This window comes from Plectropomus leopardus, chromosome 8, assembly GCF_008729295.1.
Source record: "Plectropomus leopardus isolate mb chromosome 8, YSFRI_Pleo_2.0, whole genome shotgun sequence".
Lineage (NCBI taxonomy): Eukaryota > Metazoa > Chordata > Actinopteri > Perciformes > Serranidae > Plectropomus > Plectropomus leopardus.
The window spans coordinates 16918102-16942150 of NC_056470.1; the positions used below are offsets into that span (position 1 = coordinate 16918102).

The 24049-nt window shown below is 43.4% G+C and overlaps 1 protein-coding gene across 1 annotated transcript; it reads left to right on the forward strand.

Moving 5' to 3' along the window:
* Positions 1-655: 655 nt before the first annotated feature.
* Positions 656-20101, forward strand: fignl2 (fidgetin like 2). The gene is made up of 3 exons (XM_042492627.1): positions 656-731; positions 2360-2500; positions 15524-20101. The coding sequence occupies exons 2-3, from the start codon at positions 2476-2478 to the stop codon at positions 17560-17562; spliced, it is 2064 nt and encodes a 687-aa protein (XP_042348561.1). The 5' UTR covers positions 656-731; positions 2360-2475; the 3' UTR covers positions 17563-20101.
* The last annotated feature ends 3948 nt before the right edge of the window (positions 20102-24049 follow it).

Below are 24049 nucleotides of genomic sequence, written 5' to 3' on the forward strand. Positions count from 1 at the left end.
ATGGTGTTTCGAATGACGTGTTGAGCATAAACACCTCTATATGCTTGTAGCTCACGAGGCTGGCACTATGGTTTCTTGCACAGGTATAAACAAAGCTTTATACAGAACGGCGAGGTGGATTAATGGAACAACATACCTGCTTTGAGCAGGCTATATAAAAGGTGCTGATGATTATTTTTAAGTAACTTGATAAGCATCTGTTTTAGTTGGACAGAGAACAAATAAGAGATTGTTCCTTGTGTTTTCAACACAATCTCACCACTGTTCCTTCAGCTCTTTCTTAATCCTCCCGGGGCAAACCAAACTCAACGTGGTCATCTCCCTCCAACCAAAATCTCTCCCTCCACTGTCCTCTGTGTCCAAGCTTCAGTCTGATCACCCTCTCTCTCCTCCAGAGCACCATTGGTCAGTCCCCCACCCTCTCTGCTGCCCTCCCCTCATTCTCTCTCTCTCTCTCTCACTCCCTACTTAAATACTTTTAGCATAAAGAGAGAGAAGGAGGGGAGGGAAAGGGGGATGGGAGATCCATGGGGGAGGGGAGCTGAGTGCTCACTCTGTTGTCACTGGCTAGAGAGAGAGAGAGAGAGGGAGGAAGAGAGAGGGAGGGAAAGAGAGTGGAGTTGTGTCCCATATGTGGAAAAAAAGCATAGCAGTGCACACACGAGTCTGGTCTGCTCCAGGGATTATCGTAGCGCTTTCAGATCTGATGGAAGACATGCAGGCATGAATAGGTAAGGTTGCCTGTCTTCTCTGCACCTCTGTGTTGATCTGCTGTCACAGCTCTCCGCTCTCCCCGCGGTTTGACTTGGCTCTGCTGGCTGGTTTAAGTTGGAGGAGGACGGGAGCTGAGCGTGTTGTGGCAGCTCTCCTCTTTGGCCACTGACCATGAGACATTTCTGTGAGCAAACCAGCCCTCCAAACTCTGCCTTCTCCACTCAGCCTGTCGCTGAACTGTGCGAGGACAGAGCTGTGTTTGTTTTAAGTGGAAGCTGTGGTTTGTTGCCGTAGCGCAGTTAGTTATTTTGGGCTAGAAGTTGACTGTCAGTTGGAGCAGAGGGGCTCAAAGTCGGAGGCAGTGTTGTATGTGAAGCCTGTTGGTGTCCAGAGACAACTGCATGGTCATTGCGTAATTCCCATATTTTAAGCATTCCATATGAATGACATGTGAGTAAATGTTACAGACTTGTTTGATTTTATACAAACTAAGAGGGATAGAGTTTCTGTTTTAGATGTAATGCTGTGCAAAAGCAGTAAATGTAATAAAGTTGCATTACTAAGGTTAAAGTTATTTGATATATCCAAGTTTATATGTTTTGCTTGTGTGTTTTTCCAATAGGTTTAGTACATTAACATTTAGTTATAAATGGACTGTATAATTGCACAAACATTTACACGTTTATTTATAGCTAAAGATGTTTTCACAAATTTTGCAAAACTGGAAGACAATTTTAGTCATCTGTCTGTTGTTTTTACTCTATATTTTCCCATGTAATTTTGCACCAGTAGGGATAAAGAAAATGTGCTTTGGTGTCTGCTGAATTAAGAACCCAAATGGCTGTTTTGAAAAAAAAAAAACAAAAAAAACCCCCACACTTTTAGAGTTGCTTTAATCTCATGGGTTTGCCCAAAGAGGTGCTTCATATCAGAGTAAAACAATAGAAACTGGAGGATTAAATTGTCTTTAATCTCTGCATGATTAAAAGATGACATTTATAACCCAAACCAGGATACAGATACACTGTATTTCACTTGAAAATAGAAAAAGTTGAATTATTCAGTTTTTCCATAAAAAGTGAATTAAATTTTCAATCAAAAAAGAACAAAATGAGGTGATTTTTTTTAAAAGATAACTTTTAAATGTTAAATTCTGTCATTAAAGGAAACGTTTTTTCCTCTTCACTTTGCTTATGCAGCTCCAAAAGTGTTTGGTCTGCTAAGAATGCGGTCTTTATTGCCCCAGTGCACAGAGCAATGGTATGCATGAGTCTTTTTGTGAGGCAGATTTAGAAAGCCCTCTTTAGAGGCTGAACGCAGCTTCACAATCAGCTTAATGCCGGCCTATAATGAATACCCTTGTGTGTGTGTGTCAATTTGGCAGACTGTGTGCGAGGGTGCGTGCATGCATGCGCGCGTGTGTGAACTCTGTTTGTGTTACACTGATAGGGTTCTCAGGTTGTCAGTAATTCTATCATACTCTGGGTGAATTCTGGTCTGTGTGTTTGTGTGTGTGTTTAGGTTTGTGTTGCTGTGTGAGCTTGTGTGAAAGGGCTGGTTGACATGTGAGTGTTTGTCCAGACATTGTGCAGCAGCCTGTAACTGCCTCTCTCTCTCTTTCTCTCTCTCACTCTCTCACTCTCAGGGCTGTTTGGTTGTCAGTGCGAGCTCATGCTTGTGATGGACTACAGCCGGACGGACGCTAACCTTAGCTGGCATTCACAAAACAGCATTCCTCCTTACTGAGACCAGCTCCACAGAATGCTGAGTCCTATTGTCCCTTATAGTGAGTACACCACACTCTTCTTTCTCTCTGCATGTCATCCTGAACAACCTCACTTGACTTAGTTGGACTTTGCCTGAATCAATGAGCCCCCACTGCAAAAATAAGCAGAAGTGGACACTGTGTTCTGTAGTTTGCAAACAAACGGGGAAAAATGCATATGTGACTGTGAAAATATGCAAGCCTCAGTGCAGAAACCTGACTTTTTCCTTGACGTGCTCTTTGGAAATGCTAAACCCTGGGCACAAGCCCTGTCTGAATGTTTCATCACCCGGCGGAAGACACAGATGGGGGAAGGAAGAGGGACAGAGCTAGGTTGGAGGGCTGATGGTTTAAGCAGCAGAAACCCCTCTGTTCTGCCAGTGTCATTTTACCAATACAGCTCAGGACTTACCACCACACACGCTGCCCCCTACTCTCCCCCCTATCTTTCCTTTCCTTCATGTCTTTCCCTTCAATGCTGACCTAATAACTGACGTGTCCAGTTTTGGCCTCCCCCCTTTGCACCCTCCCACCAGGTTTCATTTGAGTCCAGTGCTCTGGCTCTCCAAAACGGCATTGTTTGCTGGCCAGCATGGGGCTGCCTCCGTGGCCTCGGCTTCAACAGCCCCTTTTTCCCAGCTCTTTAACTCGCCTCAAAGGAGCATTATCGGCATGACAGTTACAAGAAAAGAGGGAGAAATCAAACAGAATGGTTAATTTAAAAAGTATTACTACATAATGGATACTAAAAATTTCTCAGCATCCAAAAAAATGGACTGCAGAGGCTGTGTGAGGCGAGTGTGTGGGTGTGAGAAATCATACTGGACAAAACAGCCTGGTTAAAGCGTCATGAGCCAATGTTTGACAGTAGCCATGACACTTTGTTTGCTTTTTATAAATTTCACCCTTAAAATAGCCGATGTTATAATTCAGCCTCTCATAAGATGAGTGGAATTTCGAATTGTTGCCAGCCAAATAAATAGTTGACCTTATGTGTTGTTATGGTACATGTCGTCTCACAAGTGGCTCTTGATGATGTTGATTTAAGGCCTGTTTTCCCAGAACATTTCATGTTTTTTTCCCATTAAAAGATGTTTACAGCTTTAAATCCAATTAAGCTGATTTGCTCATATAACACTGATGGACCATTAATTTGTAACAACATGCATGCTTATGCTGCTTCCCACCAAGGCCTGTTTAAGTGGTCGTTCCATCAGTTCCCTGCACCCTGCCAGTTCACACTCACTGAACACACTCTCCCTGCTGCTAAAGTAGACAGCACGTCCAAGAATGTCACAAACTGCTGGTGGAATAGTTAACATGCCTTTAGAGCCGGCACACTGCTGGTCCTTCATGGGAATCTTCCAGTACACTACGTACTTGCCTTTGTGTGTGATTTGCTTTTATGATGGCGATGCACAATGCTGGTTTTCATCTGCTCTGTCCAGAGGCTTCATGGTTCTTCATGTACAGAGTAGCTCTGTTCTGCAGAGCTTCTGCAGCGGTGAGATCGTTTCAGAACAGCCAGCTAGTGTGTGTGTCTGTACGTGTGTGTGTGTGTGTGTAGACAGAAGGAACGTATGAGCGCACACAGCAGTGTTAGGTAGTCATGTTGTTTATTCTCAGACCAGTGACACACAAACACACCCCTGTGCTTGCCGGTGACACTGCAGCTCACTGTCTTTTAGTTAAAGACTGTAGTCATGATTCTGCTGAGCAGAAATACAACTGTGAGGGACTTTGCATATGTGCAGGACATGTGAAGACTCTCACCTCCATGTTGGAATCTCAGTTGTGGGAATGTGGAGCATTCCCACTTTCCAACGTTACTTCTGACTCCTGTGGTAGGCATTTCTGTCCCTGTCCATAGACGGGTCCCAGAGTAATACACAAGGTCTGGACAGGTACACCTATCAGCCCTCTTTAGCATTGGGGCTGCTTTCAGTAATCCATTCTAAATGATTAAGATCCTAAATTCAGCCAGTGTGTGTGTGTGTGTGTCTACTTCTTCTCCGGTGTGTCCGACCCTGGCCCTCGTCTCCGGCCAGTCCGTAGGACTTCAAGCTGGGGCGAGCAGCCATGGCCGGACCTGAGAAGAAACCTGAGAGAGATTCCAGGGGCCATGGATACTCCTGGAGGGATTTGGTGCAAAGAATCTGTAATCTGCACTTCAAACACACTCTTAAATCAGTCCCAGGCCGCCAACCCAGGAGTGCCCTAACTCTTGTTGCTGGGGCCCCCACTGGTGTAGCGATACTTTTTCTTTTAAAAGAGCACACACTCTTTCACATGTGCGTGCGCACACACACACACACACACACACACACACACACACACACACACACACACACACACACACACACACACACACACACACACAAGTCCAGATCTGGCAGTTTTTATAGCTCTCCTCTTACTGACCCTTCTCCCTCTCCTTTCTCTCCCTGGCTCTGTTTTTATGTTTTGTGCAAGTGTCTTTGTGAATGAATTGGCTAAGTCATGGACCAGTTTGTATAGAAAAAAGGAGGAGTAGATCTCATCCTGGCCCCTGAAGGAGCAGGTTGAAGGGCTCCGCCAGCATCTCTCCCCATTGTGGGTAGAGTGGTATGAGTGCTGCAGTGGAGGGGCCTGTGTGGCCCTTTAGTAAACACACAGTCTGCTAAAGTGTGTGTGAATAAGAGCTGGGATCATTAGTGCAGGGTGTGAATGGGCTCTAATTAGCCCCCAGTGTGTGTGTGGTTGTGTATCTGTGTGTAAGTTTGCATGCGTTTGTGTCCATAAGAAAAGAAGGTTAGGGACCCAGGGCCCTGTGAGTCCACTGGCCGTGCGCTCTGTCTCTCTGAGGGTTCATCAGCTCATTAAGGAGACCTCCGCACCCGTTAAGGGCCCAATTAAGAAGCAAGGTGGTGAGGCTCATTTGGATGGCAACACTTCACTGGATTCCTGAGGCAGCAGAATTCAGAGCTTCGACAATGAGACACAACTTCTTTCACACCAGCGCAGCTAATTAGTAAATGACCACGCTTGAGAAATAACATTCTTTAATCGTTATGCCATTAGGTGTTTGTCCTGCAGTGATCATAAAATGCACTGCCACAGAGGGAAGTGTGGCTACTGATATATTGAGCTTCCTCTAATTTGTGTGTGTACTAGCAGAAAACAACAAATCCCAGAGCTGTCCATGTGCTGAGAGTCTAAGCTGGGAGCACAGAGGGGCCGGGGGATTTGGACTGAAAGAAGGGAATCCAACATGCTCACTGGGAATGGGGGGAATAAGGGAGGTGGAGGAGCAGGGAATCTGGGAAAGAAGGAGATTGCAAGGAAGAGATAGAACTGAGGAGGGGGAGATAGAGCAGAGATTGGGCGAGTGAGACAGATGGAGGGGGTGATTGGTCATCACACAGCCTTAGGACAGCTGTTCTTTGATATATTAGTGGACACAATGCCCTAAAGCCAGCCTGCAGTCGCAGAAAATAGGGACCCTGTTTTTCTTGAAGGGAGGGGGGCAGTAGGGGTCTGCCATTTGTGGACATGCGTTAGCAGACACGGGGGATGGGGGAGTTGTTTCTAAAATTACGAGCATGAAGTGACGCATCCAGCAATTATTCCGGAGGCTTTTTAGTTTTGGAGAGTGCAGAGAAAAAGGCTGTAAAATGAGCACGCTCTCAGATGGGAGTTTGCTTTTTGCTGCACTATCATTAGCAATTCTAAACACGTTTGTCAATTAATCAATGTTTAACAAATGCCATCAAGTAGTTTGGCTACCTCTCCTTTCCATCCACTCTGCACAACAACAACTTTTAATGACACTCTGAATATATGTTCACAGCTAATGAATTGCAGATTTACCACATAGAAGCTTATTTTAATCTTAACTTTATTTTATTACCTACAAGGACATTATGATTTTATTACTCTCTGCAGAAACCCAGTACAATGTTGTCCTTCTCTTCTAATAAAACCACATTAGCTGCACATGCTGACAAAAACTATTCTGACAGCTGGCCTGAAACATTCCCAGAGGGGGATAAAACAAAAAATAGAGTAAGTCAAAGTGTCATTCTGATACATGGAGTACAGATCGCTCTATCCACAGAGAGAGGAAGGTACTGAGGTAGGGGGGGAGAGAGTGAGACACGCATAGAGGACATCCCTCAATGCCACTGCAGGAGAAGGGCTTCTTCCTCCTGGGATTGGACTGGTGAGGCGTGTTTGAAAAGAGCTGCGTCTGCTCGTGTGCTGGGCAGCAGGTGTGAAAACTCCCCACTGGAGCTCCCGCACTCTTCTGTTATTACATCTTTTTAGGGCCATGAAAAAAGGAGCAGATGAGCCAGAGGGAGCGAGAGACATAGTGGGAGTGTGGGATTGTGTTTCTTTTGATTGATAGCGGCCCTGTGACTAACGCATAGATTTATAATCATTTTCCTTAGCAATGCCCAATTACGCATGTCTGATAAATTATGATCCCTGTTATCCATTGTACACATTATCCCTGTCTTAAGGGTGCTTTGGAAAGAGCCTCTAGGACTGACCTCGAACTTTCTTTAACGGCTTTTTGACAGTACCCCCTCATGATAAGATTATACAGCATCTGAGAGTTGAAATGTAAAAGGTAACATTGCATTTTGTAACTTGCACAATTCACAATATATGTGAGGAATTCGTTGTAATTTTTCAGTATGTTTGCACCAATTGCAAGAGCTAATAATATGTGTTGTTCATACTAAAGGGAGAGCATACCCAGAGACAATTTTCCACTGTCTCCACCTGCCACACTGTGAAATGTGGCCGGCCTCTCAGATTGGTGTTTTTATGACAGACCAGGTAGTATGCGGCGGCAGGACGGCAGCAGCCAAGTGAGAATGCCCTGCTTGATATTAGTGTCATAAATCACTGTGAACTTGAGAATAGCGGACTTAAGGGGCTCCAAGAGTGAACGACAAATCATGATAACAAACAGCGATAAATAACAGATTCTGAGTGCTTCTCTCCTTGCACACCAAACTCTTGTTTAAAGCAGCTTATTGGATTTAAATGCACAAAAGTGTTTAAAGATTCCCGAAGAAAGACACAATTTCTTCTCCATATTTATGTCCAGCGAGCAAGAGTTTCATCCAATAACTCATTGATCAGCCCGTGCTTGCTGAATACATAACAACTGATGCAGTCATCAGAGCTTCAAGTTTGTGATTTATCAGCACAAATATAGTGTCTGTCACAGTCTGCCCTTCTCTTCACTTTCTGCCTGTCATCCCCCTTTGGTTCAGCTGCGTGCTTTGTATTTGTAACGACATTCATTTAAAGCTTTTCTTTTTAAAGTGTCTGTTTCTGAGATGTTATCTAAATTGAATCGCTGACACAACAGCCGGAGCAGCATTCTCAGAACAATTTGATACTGCCCTCTCTGCAACTCTCTGTTTTGAAGAATTGAAAGTATTCCTTTGTCGGCATGAAGTGAATTCACAGCCTTGAATTTTTTTCTGCATCTTTAACACCTTGTTGAACAGACAGATTGACCGTTTTAAGGTGAAGGTCTTTAGGGATGGTAGACTTATTTAGATTTTTTAAAAAAGAGCGATTTGGCGGCACAATTTCTCCACAGAAAATATAAACTTTCTGACTTTTAGGAAAACTTTTTAATTCTGCTGTAAATTTTTGGCTTTTTTGGGTGTAGTGTAGTTTGTAATGGTGAAGTTGACATGCAAAGCAAACATCTGCAGTTCTGAATCATGGTAGCTCTTGTTATTAATGTTTTATAAGAAAATAGGGACAGAGGATGACAGGATTTATAGATCCATGTACAAGCACATTGCTCTCCCTAACTCGTGCCTGTAAGTGGAGGTGTACGAGATGTTGGTAGTTTTCTCTCCGTGGGTGGGGGTAGAGCTCAGCCCTGAATAGAGCCCTGATTGGATTGATCCACGGCGCTCTTGTTTACAAGCGGCCTCTTCACAATCGGCACAGTTTAATAGCACACTGTCCCAGAAGGGCTGTTGCATCCGTGTCCATTTTGTTCCTCGGGGCAGGGAAAACAAAAGTGCCGGGAAGGGAGAAGGGGAAAGCAACCACAGGGGAGCTGTGAAAAGGCACTGGAGCCCTTCGTCTCCGGGCTTCCTGCCAGGATAACGTTTCACCTCACTCACTAATACTTCTTTTATAGGAAACCACAACATAGTCTAAGGTACTACCAGCCTTTATAGGCCAAAAACTACTTGGGTTTCACCCAGTCAACATGAAAATCAGTTACTTTGTAGACGATAGATTGGAGCATTTGAGGGCAGAAATCACACATGAACCTAACACACTCCCCCAGAGCCATAAGTGGTCTAATTTTAATCTCAGGGCCTCCTCAAAGGAAAGCTGGTTTCTGCTGAAGAGAGCCGTGCCACTGTCTTCATCACGCACTCCTACAATAGGATGCAGCTCACACAAGTCCCTCAATAAATCCCAGGCTGACACAAAAGCTGTCAGTGGACTGCTGCTGAATAGATTAATAAGATTTCCATAATTAGACAGGCCCCTGACAATAGGATCCTTCAGGCTTTGTCTCAGGGCCAACTGGATTGTCCGAGCTACGCACGTCTGCTGGACGGACGTCCACCACAATGGCTGCACAGACAGTAAGGCGGTCAGCAGAAGAACATCTGTCTCTCCTGGGGCCAAGAACACACACCCACACACAGTGGGAAGTTTCATGTGCATATGCACAAGGTTCTTATCAACCTCCTCGCAGCCAAGTACAGCCTTCGGTCAGTAGAAAGTCATATTTATGTTAACTTAACATAAACTGATTTCTTAAATTCAGTGTGTTGCTGAATTGGAAATATTTCTGCTTTTTTCTTCTTTCTTTTCTATTTTTTGCTTGTGCTATTTTCTTGCTATTTCCCTTTGAAGAACTTTGATTGGCAACTGAAGATGTTGAATGAGCTTTGTTGTCAAGGAGATTGTATGTGATCTTTGTATCTTGATACTGAATAAAATTAGTTTTTAAAAAATTCAACAGCACAACTGATAAATGACAAAATATAGTAAATACTCTAACAACCCTTTTGTGACTAGATCACAGAGCACTTAAGCTTATATAAACAACAGCTACAAAAGCTTGAATGAGGACAGGATTTCTGTTTTTAAAACATACAGACGTCCTTGTCTATTCCTAATGAATGTTTTTTTTAAATCCATAATCCTCCTCTAATATGGGTAAGAGAGTTGATGGAGGCGTGGCAGGAGAGATAGAAATGTCACAGCATTGAAGCTAAAAAGTGTATAACTAAAAGTTGCAACATGACTATTTGTTATTTACAAATTATTTTAGCAGTGATGTTTTTCTGTGTGGTTTAGTATCATTTAAAATGTGCCATTGCACTAAAAGCATAGATTGTAGTAAATCTAATGATTGCACTGCTACCATTAGTACGTCCACATTGTCCTGATTTCTGACTTCTAATCTTAGCTTTCTTCCTCCAGTGAATTAATCTACGTGATTGCTCTGATTTAAGCAGAAGTGTAGATTAGAGCTTGCTCAGTTTATTGTGGAGCGCTGCTGCTCTAAAAACCACAATCCAGCAGAAGGCAGGATCTAATTACATGGAAAGGGCTAAACTGCTCTGCAACCCTGCTGTGTTCATCAGGGAAGTAAATGGTTGCTTGTCACACATCTAACTCAGTGTGTGTATATACAGACAGAATTATTGAGTCTAATGCACTTTTAAAAATGACTTATAGAAAGTAATTACTCTCAGATTTAACAGTGAATTGGTTCTTCAGGTATGGGCAGCTGGTCATTACATTGGTCAAAGGGGGTAGTGTGCGAGAAGTCCATTCTGTGTTGGTGCTACTCTGATGATGGAGTGGACAGCAGTTAGCCCGCCTCACTGAGTCCTCTAATGTCCGCTCCAGTCCGCTTAGAGCGGACGAAGCGCCTGCTGTCCACTCCTTCCCCTCCCTCTTCCATACCTCCCTCCCCGCTGCAGGTTTTATGAGCTCCCCTGGGCTCTCATCCATCTCTGTCACACACAGGCCCCATTATTGGGGCTGCTCACAAACTGGTTGGGCTGCAGATGGGAAGGGCCTGCAGGACATATATGGTTTCTGCAGCCTGGACAAAGACCTGCAAGTCAGACTGCAAAAATATGTGGTCATCTGGGTGTGGACAAGACAATGTCTTCAGCATGTTTGTGAAAAAAAAAAAAAAAAGTGAACAGAGTGTGAGAATGTTCTTTTACATCTTACTGTGGTGGGTGTGTGTGTGTGGGTCGACTGAAGCTTAGGGAAGTACTTGAACTGGTTTGGCCATTGGGAATTTAAGGCAGTGGATTTGAATATGAAGGACATGATAATCCAACGGCCATCTGGTCTGCTGGTCTCATCTGACTGAATAAATAACGGGCGTAATCTGAAAACACACATGGGGAGGTTTGGGAAGCGGGTAAAGAAAGAGGGCAAAGTTAAGGAGTGAGCAAGAGAGAGAGGCAGCAGAATTGCAGGCTGTGGATATTGAGATTTGATTTAAATGGCAATAAGAAGCCCGACTCCACACATACACAGCCATGAATAATGAATCATCAGCCGTCCACTGAAGGAAAGGCAGGGAGGCCAGTAATGACGGCTTTTGCCATATTCCTTTTTTACCTCCCTGTTTCTGGCTGGAGTAGTCCTCACCTCAGGGTAAATCGTGACAGTTCAATAATGCAAAGCTATGTGTGGAATGTAAAGCTAATGCCTCAGCAAGAGGTAGCGCTAGTTTTCATGAAATAGACAATTCTATATAACTATCCTGTGATATAATACACATAATACTCTTTAAATGTGAGAATTTACAGTTGAACCTACAGAAACTATAAAATGGGCTTGAAAAGATAAACAGAACTGCATGCAAACATTGAAAATTAGCACATGCATTATACATTTGTGCAAAGAGTTCCAAGCATATACATGTTCAGGGGCGTCATAGTGGGGGACAACTGGGATTTTTTACCCAGGGCCCCAAATGAAAAGCCTGGAATGAAAACTTTGGTTTTGTTTGCAATGTTTATTGATTTATTTTTGATTTTATTTAATAATCAGTGCCATAAGTGAATTAAAATTGACTGAATAAATCAGCTAAAAGACTAAACTTTGCATAAAAGCAATAGTGGAAGCTCTCTAAGTCCAGTCTTACCACTGAAAGATGCAAAATGGTTTAGTCCATCCTTGCACAAGGATTTTGCCCTTTTCCCACTGCACAAAACATCCCCAGAACACCTGTGTACGACTGGCTATTGTATCCAATGGAAAAAGTAAAAATTGGCATTAACACCTGGGTCAAATGACTCTGTAGTCACCAGCATTTATCTGCTCTGATCTGCTTCAATGAAAGCACAACACCTGCATGAACGAGCAAATTTTAGCCCCCTTACCGGCAAGATCCAATTACGCACCACCACAAAATACCATCCGTCTCCGCCCAAACAGCAATTAAGCATTGTTCCAAATTAGTCTGCAAGGAGCTTAAAAGAGATACTAAATATAAAAATCGGAAACCACCATTTCATTTTCACTGGCCTCCATGTTTACTAACCTGCTTTTTTGCCAGTCCGTGCTGTCAAACAATACACATCAGTGAAAAAACAGAAAGCCATGCTCCTCTGCTACTGGCAACAGAAAAGGAGCCTCTAACCTATTTTAGCAGGTTTTAAAAACCTGGGGACACCCACAAATTTAGGTGGAAATGGGTATTAATGTAGCTAAAGCAGAGAGATAGTGCTTTTGATACTAAAGCACCAATGTACATATCTTTTGTCCAAAAAGGGGAGATCAGGATTCCAGACAAGAAAGAAAGGACACGGAAAGAAACAGGAATGTCCCAGTCGGATTGGAGGCTAATCAAGGCATTTTTTCTTCCATCGAGAAATAGGAATATTTAGCTTATAGAACACCTGATCCTTTTTTTTTTGGTCAGCTGTCACACAGATGTTTTGATTTTCATGCAGAGCAACATGGAGCACAGCAATCATCACCTTAACTCTATTAAGCCGTCTCTTGCTGACTTAAGAGCAAGGCCGAGCCCCACCTGCTGTGAAACACCACAACACACACCATAAACAAAAAACCCAGTATGAAACAGTTTATTTACGTTATTTATCGAAGTTATAAACACCCGTTTCATTTCAGCACAATGTGAGAGTTTTGTTTTTTGCTTTCAGCTACAACACGTTGTTTCTCCGCCTCACTCCAAAGAGAAAGCAGAGGAGAAAAGTGCAAAGCATACTACAGCCACACTCGCCAAGTGAAACAAAAGCCCCATGAGTTAAAAGCCAACATGCATATTTACAAATGAAGGTTAATCTGCTCAAAAGATGTACAGACTATGAAAATAAACACTCAGAGCAATACAGATCATTCAGGTTACTGAGACACAGGTGGCACTGCAGCAACAAATCGTAAAGGGATGGAGACATTCCCTCGAGACAGCGAAAAGGCCAAAAAGATTAAAGGGAGGGTTTGTCATTTTGTGCTATAGTTTGTGAAATAAATATTGTCAAAGAAATTAGAGGTCTTGGATCTGGACTCGGTATCAGCAGATACTCCATATTAACTGACTGATAAGGGATTAAGGGTAAAAAAAAACAAAACTTGATTGGGACATCCCTAGTGAGAAAATAAACTGACTTTTAAAAAGAAATCCAAAAGATGAGAGAGAGCCACAGGTCAACAGAGGGAGGACGGGGGGCCCGCAGAGACTGCTTATGCATTGGGCCCAGAATTTAGTGCTACGCCCCTGTGCATTTTCCACTTATTTCAGATGCAATGTCAAGTGTTTTAGCAGGAAGCAAGAACCTTTGCATGAGGGGACATGTAGGGGAAACAATTCATGAAACAAAAATCTCTCTTTGACTGCCCTCTCTGCTGTTAGCTCAGAGATGTGCTTGGTGCGTATCAGCCATGATCAATCAGAGCTCGGCCAGCGCTGAAGTCAGCCAGAGGAACAGACATTCCACCTTCCCAATGTTCCATGGGAGACGGTGCTGATGAATAGCACACTATGCTGCATTTCCAAACCCTTAAACCAAACCCCCCTTGTTCTTTTTCTTTTTCTTTCTTTCTTTCTTTCTTTCTTTCTTTCTTTCTTTCTTTCTTTCTTCTCTCTCTCTCTTCTCCACACCACTGTCCATACACAAACACACACTCTCCCTCCAGTTTACCTTCTCCTCTCCCTCCCCTCCTCCCTCTCTCTGTGTCCAGTCGTTCAGTGGACCTTTGGAGCTCTGGTATACGGTGGGTGGGTGGATTGGTGGGTGGTAGGTGGGGGTGCAGGGCTGAGAGAGCAGGCATTCAGAGCAACATGCACAAGGAGATAACAATAGCTCCTCTGGGAGACCTGCAGATGTTAGCAATGCAGGGAATAGTATTGGGATCTTATCGCTGCTACAACATAAGCAGGGAAACTGCAACATAACACATCCATCTTACAGATCTGCTTTCACACTCTTTACTTTCTGCAGCTTTCTCTTTCTTTCTCCACCTCCCCTTTGTTTTTCTCTTCCTCTTTGAGAAATGTGAGCTCGCACTGCTAACATGCATCATTTTCCAAACACAAGAAAAGCCATTTCTCGTCAGTGGCACCTAGGAAAGGAGGGGCTCAGACCATGAGTCTGTCCACGTGCAGTGGGACACACAGTCACAGAGCACTAATATATGTCAAACTGAATATTGACGATTGTTTTTGATTGAAATGAGTGTTGGTCTTTTATATTTTTAACTTAAAGATTCCTGGCTATGAAATATGTAGTATTCGAAACAGTTTGTCTTGTACTTGAGTGAGAAATAAACAGGGTGTACTGTGTTGCAGCATGGTGAAGCACTTAATAAAAAATAATAATAATAATTTTATTTATATATATAAACATGTCCTTTTTAGTTGTCTACAGTGTCTGATATCTTGCAGAAAGTGTGAAGTTCCAAATTTTAAAATTAATATTGTAATATTGAAAGCATCATTTTACTTTTTTTATATATATAAATAAACTGGCAATTTTGGAACCTGGAATGCTGTTTTTTAGGTAAATTGTAGAAGTTAAACATTAAAGCATTAAATTATAGAGTACTCAAGTACTCACAAAAAATAATAAAATCTAATGCAAGAATAGGGTCAAACTAAACACCCCTAAAAATGTGGGTAAGGGTTACCTTACCTTTCTGTGCTGCATAGACTGTAGATATAAGCTATGATACACAGGTTAGATGTTACAGGGATTGTAATGCACATTAACTTATGTTGTTTAGTTGAGATACTTCCAAACATCGCTTTTTTGCTGTAACGTGACGAGTAATGACAGAAAGGCCGAATTTTACTTGCAGCTGTGCAGCGCCATCATTTTTCTGTATGAATCCGTGCAGATATTCACATATGCAGGTACATCAAATTTGATGATTCACTTTGTTTTGCATACAGAGTTTTAAAGTTTGAACAGGCGCAACAGTGCCTTCATTGTCACAGCAGCCATGACGTAATGTAGTAAACCAGCTAACTGCAGAAATGGCAGGTTGGAAATGTGCAACATTTTTTGCCTACGCCAGATACCAAACAAAAGCCAGAGACTGTGTCGTATTAATTTTGCTTTGAGTTGTAAATTTACCACGTCTAAGTAGAAGGTCTACCATCTCTCTTCCTCTGTACTGCTGCCCGCATGTCCAAAACTTCCCAGAGAGCTCCCTGTCCCAAAGAGTAGCATGAAAGTCAAGAGCACTCACTCAGCAGCAAAATCTGTACACTGCACATCATGCTTAGTCGCAAAACCAACTGCTCGACTTCAAGCAATCTCAGTCCAATGAGGGTCTCTCTCCCAACTGATGATTCAACCTCTGACTTTCAAGGGGCAGCCCTATAAAAAATGTTATCTTTTAATTTAGAACGGAGTAAAATGTGATTACTCTATATGATGAATAAACTGACATCCAAATCAGGTACTCATGCTTGTTCCTAATCCCTGACTGTGTTATTTTTTCTGACATAATTGTAAAGAAGAAAATTGTGACCTTGTGTCCCCGTGTTTCATTTTTCAGGCCTGTTAAAGATGCACTGGAACCCAGAGCATGCCCAGCCTCTCAGCCAGTGGCCTGAGCAGCACCTGGACGTCTCCTCCACCACCTCCTCTCCGGCCCACAAGTCGGAATTCTACTCTAGCCGTGGTCGCAGCGGCTACAACTACGCCTGGGCCAATGACGACATCTCTGCTCTCACAGCCTCTAACCTGTTGAAGCGTTATGCTGAGAAGTACTCTGGCGTCCTGGACTCACCATATGACCGGCCACCCACTGTGGGCACCTACCCAGAGCCGGGGGCCTTTGGGGGCCTCAGCGTCCCGAAGACTGAGCTAGAGCCCTGGCCGCTGACACACAGCACCGATGCCTCCTATTCCCTGGTGCCCCCTGGAGGCCATGACAGCCTCTCAGGTTCCAAGGTTGTAGCCACATCTGCGGGCCCTCCGGGGGTCAGCAGTGTTTCGGTGGTGAACAGTAACCTCTCGGACTCGGGCTACAGCGGCAGCAGCTCCTGCAGCGGCTCTAGCGAGTACCCCTCCAGCTACAATGGCACCTATCTTTCCTCAGGGTACTGTCCCCAACCCAGTGCAGCACTTCCCCCTGCCTCCCTCCACACCCTCCAATCCACCCCCACCCTTGTGCCCAGCTACAGTCCTACCACACCTGTCTATAACTACCCTGCTAGCACGTACCCTCCCCAGACCAGCCTCGCCACAAGCTACAGCCACCCCTCCGCAACCTACCTACCGTCAGGTCTACCAGCCCCTACTCCCGTTCCCTCACGGCCCACAGTGGTAGGAGGCAGCTATAGTTACCAGAGCACCAACCTTGGGACGTCTGAGTCTGGAGGGACATTAAAACGAAAAGCATTTGAGATGAGCGTGGAAGAGGATGAGAGCGAAGACGGGTCTCGGTACAGGAAGTATAGCTATGACCCTTTGAAGCCCGGGGGGAACTCACCCTACAGTGTGAGTGACAAAACAGAGTGTCGAGGAAACGGCTTCAACGGTTCAGGCAGCGCAGACCCTCAAACCTTCAAGCCCAGTAAGCCCTCCTCCCAGCCCCTGGTGTCTCCTCCGTATGGGGCAGCAGGGGAATTCAGCCCTCCAGCGGGCATGACGGGGGAGAACGGCGTGGCAGAGCAGGGCTTCATCCAGCAGCATCGCTCCCAGGCACACAAGCGCCCTCCACTGTGTGCTCCGACTGTTGAGACTATGAAGAGCCCAGACCCCCGACTATTGGACCTTGTCAATGGGGAGTTACTGGACTGCAGCCCGGCACTGGGCTGGGGTGAGCTGGCTGGGCTCACCCATGTAAAGGCCGCCCTGGAGGAGGACCTCCTGTGGCCCGTGTTGAGGCCCAGTGCAGTGATGCGGCCACCACGAACCGTCCTGCTGTTTGGCCCCCGGGGAGGGGGTAAGACGACGCTGACTCGTTCTTTGGCTTCACAGTTGGGGGCGTCCTTCTATCGGCTGAGTGGAGCCATGCTGGCCTCGAAAGGGAAGGCTGAGGCAGAGCACATTCTGGGGTCTCTGTTGCAGGTGGCAGCGGCTCGGCGGCCCTCAGTGGTGCTGCTCAGCCAGCTGGAGGCCATGGAGGAGGAGGGGCTGCGGCAGACACTGCTGACCACCCTGGAGAAAGCCCAGGTGGGGAGCACAGGTCTGGTGATTCTTGTGTGTGCCACTGGAAGGCCAGATCTCCTGCAAGACGCAGTCCATCGGAGCTTTGCCAAGCGGTATCACGTTGGCCTGCCAGATGTGGGTATGCGCAGGCAGGTGCTGCTGCAGGCGCTGTCGCCCCAGGGCTGCAGCCTGAGCGAGAGGGAGCTGAGCGCCGTGCTGCAGCGCACAGAGGGCTTCTCCGTGTGGGAGTTGCTGCAGCTCTGCCAGCAGGCACTCTCCTCAGCATCCTCCCCCACCGGGGCCATGCATGGCCATTCCACATCCTCCAAACCCCCAGCCTTCACAGACTTTGAGAATGCCTTCTGCAAGGTGCGCCCACACACCACCATAAAAGAACTGGACACTTGTATAGAGTGGAGCAAAATGTATAACCACTGAAAAAGCAGCCAGTCACTGTGCTCGGACTGCGTCACGACCCTGTTTTTGCTTTGTCGTGGAACGCCTTTGGAATGTTTTGTTGTTGTTTTGTAATTACAGATTATGCAGCCAAAAGAGCCGGAGAAGCTCGGCAGTACGGGAGAGCTGACAGAGTTGTTTCCCTGGCAGAAGCATGCCATGGTGTGCTGTTTTTGTTTTCATATGAATATCCGCAATATTTAATTTTTCCCAAAGAGAAGAAAGATGAATAGGCCTTGTTGAGTGGGATAGTGTATTAGTCTTTTGGCCAATGGGAAAATCAGATTATATACTATTTGGATACTCTCAGAGATCCTGATTAGCCTTGGTCCGGGACAAAATCAATTATTTGTTGCTAGGTGACGTGGTCCAAGATTATGGATAATCAGGGTTTGGAAAATCCCCCCTTTGACTGCTACTCTCAGGATCCTATTTATTGCCAGTCCACTTCCGCATTATCCTAATGTTGATTTAGCTATTGGATTGTCACTAATTATTCAGTGCGAAGGGCTTGGGATTATTTCTGCAAAAAAAACAGTTTTTGACCAAAAAGACGTCAAACCAAATGCATAATGTTGCTATATTTCTCAAACAGACTGGTTCTGAAAATCAAAATAATTGATCCCTCTTGATAGCTTCTCACCAAATCAAACGGTTAGTCCTCAATATTCTGAAAAAAAGAGAAAATCAGATGGATTTTAATAAATCTAAAATATGCTGCTGCTGTCCAAGTAAAATCTTGCAGTTACACTCAACATGTTTGGTGTTAGAAATATGCCTCACGTTATCTTCATTTAACTCTCCAGTAGTACAACGCACCCTTAAAATGGTACAATACACACACAACATTCTTTATTACTGTTGGGTTGTTGTCCTTAACTTCCTCAGATTTGTTCTTGATCTCGCATTCCTCATCGTCGGCAGTTTTCCTGAGAATCTCACTGAAAAAAAAACACCCGCACACACCCAGCCTCTCTATAGCATATCTGTTTGCTCTTTCACGTACTCCTTTTGTTTTCATAGTGTGTAGTCTTGTTTGAAATGCTCAGGAAGAATTTCTTTACCTCAGAAATATGAAATATGAAATAAAGAATGTATGTTATCTTAGGGTCTTAGTAGAGGAGCGGCGTGGAGCGAGAGAGAGTGGAGCGAGGAGAAACCTGACAGTCTTGTAATACCCACTACAGCTGGGCTTTTACCTCGGGAGAGAAACTTGAATATGCTACAAAGAGTAACATTGAATGTAATTCAGGTATTTCAAAGGATATTTGATGCCATAAATCCATGTATTATTATATATGAATATATAAATATGTTTTCTTCTCTGTTCTTTTACCCTTTGTTTTTATTGTAGTTTATGGTGGAGTGATGATTGTCTTCAAGAAATGCTATGTAGAATACAGAAAATATTCCTTTTTTTGTTGGACAAACTGCTTCCAAATCCCAAAAGTTTTTTGATGTTTACTTGAGTTTGCGTGTTTGTAGTTTCACACCTGCAGAATATCATTTTGAAAATGTAAATACAACGCACACAATCATCAGAACACAAAATCTGAGCACAAAATACCTCCCAAAAACACAACAAACAAACCCACAGATGCAAAATAAAAAAAAAAAGCTTCAAGATTAAGTAAATAGCTTTCAGCAGAGGTTTATGTGTACATATTGTGGATAAACCCAACATGTAGACAATCCAGACAGATCTCTCTTTTTCCACCAGTTCTGTTTTAACAAGCTGGAAAAACCCGGTCACTGGACTGCAGGTACAGAGGTCGTATGTATTATACTGTTGCCATGGTCCTGAGGAGGTATACACAGAATGATGTAATATTTCCCACTGCCCTTTCCTCCCTCTGTCTCCCCCCTCCCTCCCTCATCATTATTTTTCTCTTTTTCTCTCTCCCCAGTGCAATCTCATTAGATTGGATTGCCCCCTGGCCACGAGCCCCAGTGGCCATGTGGCGTTGTATCCTCTCCCCGCCCCGCCCTTTCCCCTCCTCCTCCTCCCTTATACCAATGCCTCTGGAGTGGAAGTGGTCTGATTGATGTCCAGCAACCCTATATCACAGTGCAGCCGTCCCTCTCCAGCTGGTGGCTTCAGTCATGCCATACAGCCAGATCAATCAGTGACCCCCGCTGTGCATACTGATCACTGTCTCCCAAACCGAAAACACATTTACAACTTACAGGAAAGCCTCAAGGTCCAGATAATGAAAGCGATTATTCATCTGTAATCACAAAAATGTAATATTTGCGGTGACTTAAAGTCGCTGCAACATTTTTGTTCCCACCTCTCCTGACAGTTTGTCCAACAAAACAAGCTTTTATTTTTTACATGTTTTGATCTGTTATGGCGGTAACTTTGTTCTTGTACATTTTCTGTAACCATTTCTACCTCATTTTTGCGGCATATTGTACATGAAAGTATTTATTTCATGTCTTTTTTGATGTCTGTTTTAAAAATGATAATGTTCTTGAACTGTAATGGTCTACCTCAGAAAAGACTGTATTTTAAGAGAAGAGTATCACACAATATTAAACAGAATTTGTCAATATTGCACTGCAGTTATTTCTTTGTTTTTAATCTTCTCTGGTTGCAGCAGTCGAGGGGCTGCAATAGACCAGAGTGCAGAAATGACACGATGGCAGTGTACCTTATGTCTCTGTATCTGGGGCATGGCTTGACCTTAATGTTAAGGTCAACTCTGTTACTTAAACTAATTGCCAAATCGAAGGCTACATCACGACGTTTTGGATTTAACTTCACACAGAAGCCTGTATGCTCAGCGGGTGATGTTGATGTGGAAAAAGAAACAGTGGGCTTATGTGAAGGTGTGCTGCTGTTACATATGAAACAAGCGTGTCTGCAGTTATAGAGGTGTGTGTGTGAGTGTGTATCATGTGGGGTCATAGCTGTACATTTCAGGGGTAACGCAGGGGACGGATGTCCTTCAAATATTTAGATCATATGGACTTAAATAAAAACATAAAATTAGTAGAGGGCTTTTATTTGGGCAAAAGTAAAGACATTTACATTGTAAATTGATGCAGAAAAGGTTCAAACTGATACACAAAAATTCACCAGAATGCAGATTTGTTTTCTGCAAATCTTTTTATTCAATTTTCTGCAAACATGACACAGTCAATACAACAAATATAGAACAGTGTCTGTGACAGAACCCCCCCACAAAAATAGAATAAAAAATAAACAAAAGTTATCTACTAGCTACTATTATTAGTAGTATTGCTATTGTTAATAATAATGGAAATAATATTTTTTATGATGTATGTTTTGCTTTGCATTCCTTTGATTTGTATTTTGAAATTCCTGTTTTTTTGTTACTTCCTTTTTTCTTTTCTTTTATGATTGGTAGCTCTAGTATTACTATGTCATAATTTCTCAAAATGCAATGAAAAACAAAATAAATCAAAAGTAATGCCAGATTATAACTTGTAAGTACATAAATAAAGTCAAGCATAAAGTGAAGTATGAGGATCATTACATAAATAATAATAATACCAGACTTGAGAAATGCACACTAAGTAGTAAGAGTACAAGAAAAAGAAGTGTTTCAATGCTCAAAATTTTCTACCAGAAGACCCCAGAATTCCTCTGTGTCTCCCCAATACTGAAACCAGACCTGTGCCCTTGTGTGGGGTTAAAGTTTAGAAGGAGAGGGAGCTGTGCATTTTTTGTGCATTGTAGATAAAAACAGAGAATACTGTTTTTGTTTTTATGTCTACGTGCACATATGTTTGCTGGCCTGCACGTGCGTGTCTTTAAATCTGTGTGTTGTGGTGTCCAGAACAGCAACAGAAGCAGTGGGAGCACACCCCTGAGGCTTCAGGCCCAGCACCAGAGCACAGAGGTCCTTCATCCCTGTCACTGTCTGTAAACAACTGCCCGTCCCAGCGGCCCGCCCTGCGCTATTTCTGGCCTTTCCTGACATCTTTCAAAGCCTCAAAACTAACAGAGAAAACTAGAAAATCTGAGCAACTCTGGGCAAAGAAGTGAAAGTTTAGTTGAGGCCTGAAACAGGATCCTCGGTTATGGATTGTGGTGTCAAAGCTGAGTCCGAAACATCTGCGACTGAGTCCCAGCAGAACAGTAATGCTGGTGGTGTTGATGACAGAGTAATTAATTGTCTAATAATGATGCATAGCTCTGTTATAAGCACAACCTTGTGCTGCGGCTGCCCTTCATCCTCTGATGAAGGATAATCGTTTCTGCAGCTGTTTAAATTATTTCCTATCTTTTCCTGTCACAAACTCAGTGACATAATCCGCAGAACAACATAACCTTGCAAAGGTAGAATAGACCATGTGGAAATGGGACATTGGTTTATGAGGAGAGACTTATTTACATCCTAGAGAGTAATTTCACACTTCAGGTAAGATGCATTTACCTGAAGTCAAAAAGGAAGTAGTGAGTATACTGGCTGGAGTTTTTCATGTTTTTCGTACTTTGCAATAGTCAAATAAAGTTGTAACGTGATAATTAAAGACAATCACATAGTAGCTCCTGCCTTTAATGTAGGTAAAGCTTCCTGCAAGTCACTTTGCATCCAGTAAGCGACCGAAAACCAGTTTGTCCTTTCCGTCCTGAGTGATTTCTGTCCTCCAGGAAGTCAATCATTTTCTTCTCCCTGCTGATTGGAGGTAATTAGGCGAGCAGAGTTTGTAATTGGATAATAAAAGATGCTAATGAGCTGCTGTCCTATTTACTCATACTGTGGTAGTGAATAGCGGGACATGGCTCTGCCACACTTTACTCACTTCCATACAGCTCTAATAAAAACCGATAGCGAAAGTAAATTTTAGAATAATGAAACAATATACATGTTCATTATCAGAGTAATTATATAGTCAGGTTTATAAGACAGTTAACATTACAGGGATTAATGGCCCCATAGCACTGATGAAGTCAAAGGTGTCTAATTATAATGGAAATTTAAGTTTTTGGTCACTGCATTATACAGTTGGATGTATTCATGACTATTTTGCTTGTTCTGTGGTTTTTTTTTTTTTTTGTGCTAAAAGGGCGTTAAAAGATTTTATTTTCTGCATGCAGTCAACTTAAAGATCTCATTTTTATGGTGTTCAAGTACAACTTCAGCTTTATTCAGAGTTGCCTTGATGCAACACAATTGGCAGAATAAAAGCTGCAATGGTACATTTCTGCAAACCACACATTTCGTGTGTTGAATTTGTACATTTCACAAGTTAAACGTGAGCATTTCATGAGTTATATTTGTACATTTGATAAGTATCATTTTTTGCATTTTATAAGTTTAACTAGTGCATTTCACAAGTTTAATTTGTGCATTTTATATGTAGCAGATATGTTGAAACTTTACATTTCTGTGTTTCAGATTTGTGGTGTTACACGCTGTGGTTAAGTTGTGGTTGGGTTTAGACACAAAAGCACCCGGTTATGGTAAAGAAAACTACATGTTTTGGCTTAAAATATGTAGTTGTGTGGCCACAAACACGGCTGGAAATGTCACTGGTCTAAACCAGTGGTCCATCTCACCGAGGCTTCACACTATCTATCATCCCTTTCTCCTCCTTATGAGAAACTCAGCTCATATACTGTACATGTAATCTGAACTACATCACTTGATATGTATAAAACAAATGTAACATATCTGCGGTTTGCAGAAATGTACAGTGCCAATATTTTATTCTTGCAACTGGGCTGCTTGACAAAAACTAGTTAAGTTATTTATAACAACCTTCATAAAAAAAAAAAAGGTCATTCTCTGAATCTCATTTCACATGGACACAGTCCTGCTCTCCACCTCTGCCGTGCTGCTGGTCCTCCATTGTCCGGGCCTTGATACTGACAAGGTTGACATCAGAGGAGAGCTCTGACACCGGGTGAGTTAGGACTGCCAGCTGTTAGCAATCAAGTCTATTTTGAAGTCAGGGACACATGGACCCCCAGGGCCAAAGCAGCAACTCGCCCAACCCCTCACCCCCCCACCCTCAACCCAACCCAACCCAACCCAGCCTACAACCTCCGAGCCCCCTGGTCCCACAGATAGCCAGCACAGCTGTATTGGTTCCAGATGTTGCAAAGCTTCAGTAAGGGCCCTTTACCTAAGAGGACCCCGACAATGATGACTTGCCTGCACAGAGAGTGGAAATGCAGCAAAGTTTAACAGCTGAAGAAAATGTTTCAACACCAAACCTGCACCAATAGACCGGTAAAATGAAAAATGTAATTACATTTCTGTAATTGTAAGTTTTTACACAATATTGTCTTGTCCCTGACAGAAGCAGTGCTGCATATTGTGATGGAGTACGTACACTGCAGGCTACTTTTAGAGAATCAGATCAATGTCATTTAACATTAGATACTGGCTCCCTCCTGGACATCAAAGCTGTCATCACGAATATTGGCCCGAATACTAAAGAGTTTAATCTTCATGGTAACTAGGACTGAGTCCATCAGCCCTGCAATGTT

Bases quoted from the DNA above. Each gene is read 5' to 3' on its own strand.
- fignl2 (XM_042492627.1), top strand. From the start codon at position 2,476: ATGCTGAGTCCTATTGTCCCTTATA. The intron at 2,501-15,523 runs GTGAGTACACCA...TTCATTTTTCAG, and splicing joins GAGTCCTATTGTCCCTTATA to GCCTGTTAAAGATGCACTGG.